Source organism: Cyprinodon variegatus, unplaced genomic scaffold (assembly GCF_000732505.1).
Source record: "Cyprinodon variegatus isolate N-32 unplaced genomic scaffold, C_variegatus-1.0 Scaffold203, whole genome shotgun sequence".
Taxonomy (NCBI): Eukaryota; Metazoa; Chordata; class Actinopteri; order Cyprinodontiformes; family Cyprinodontidae; genus Cyprinodon; species Cyprinodon variegatus.
The window spans coordinates 106513-107529 of record NW_015150656.1 but is presented as its reverse complement, the minus strand read 5'-3'; the positions used below and the strand labels follow the sequence as shown (position 1 = coordinate 107529).

At 41.9% G+C, this 1017-nt stretch overlaps 1 protein-coding gene across 1 annotated transcript in view; it reads left to right on the top strand.

The window, feature by feature from the left end:
• pnpla7 (patatin like phospholipase domain containing 7) overlaps positions 1 to 1017 on the top strand; it is a 53759-nt gene that overhangs the window by 49731 nt on the left and 3011 nt on the right. The window contains exons 33-34 of the mRNA XM_015379923.1: positions 477 to 561; positions 676 to 797. Of these exons, the coding sequence (XP_015235409.1) occupies positions 477 to 561; positions 676 to 797 (207 nt within the window). The remainder of the gene's footprint in view (positions 1 to 476; positions 562 to 675; positions 798 to 1017) is intronic.

Below are 1017 nucleotides of genomic sequence, written 5' to 3'. Positions count from 1 at the left end.
AGTCAAGATTATTTTTTTGTGTAGTCTTCTACTCGCTGTTATCAGGTATATTTGATTGTGTACAATAGGATCTTGAGCAAAGTTTTTACCATTAAATTATGCAAAAGGTGTCAGACGCAAAACATTTCAGAAACTGTATGTATCAAATATGATACATTTGGCATTACAGGGTTAAAAACATTTTTGGTTATTTTGAAGTAGTTCTTCGTTTCTGTTATAGAAACTACTAAAGCTTATAAGTACATTATTTAGCTCTTTATATACATTTTAGCCACCATTAAGAGCCACTGTCCAAAGAGCCTCATGTATCTCTGGAGCCGCAGGTTGCAGACCCCTGATGTAGATGAAAATCATTTAAACAGTTGAATATTAACCATTTAGGATGATGTCTGGTCACTGAGTTCATGGAGCTCCGACCTGCTGATGGAGGTTTTAACTGACTTAGAAACATAACTATCATTCCTGCTGCCTCCTAGGTGGTCACATGTCCAAACACTACCTTCACCGACCTGGCAGAGATCGTATCGAGAATTGAACCCGTGAAGAACGCTTTGATAGACGGTCAGTTGCCTGAACGTGTGGAAAATCGATCAGACGATGAGGCAGGAAGTGATGCGTTCATATGCCTCCTGGTAAAGCGGTGATCCTCTGACTGTCCTTCCTGTTTGGTTTCAGAGGAGCCGTCTGATGAGTACCAGACAGACTATGATGAGGAGGCGGTAGAAAGTGCTTTATCGGACTTTGAGGCGTTCGCCCCCGGCAGTGAACACACAGAGGGAGAGGAGACTGCTGAAACTGTGAGTAGAAGAGCTTCCTTCACACCTTCTATATGTTATATTATGTGTATCCATAAGAGACGTGGAATAAAAAAGCTTCCAGCAGAATTTCGGTCTTGATTTTTGACGTTGCAAATTTATTCTCCAAAGGATGGAGGTGAGAGGTAACCTGACTCTGCCAGATGGATTTGCTCCGCATATCCATCTGGAAACCTTCCGTTGAAGTCATTTTGGGAAGGGG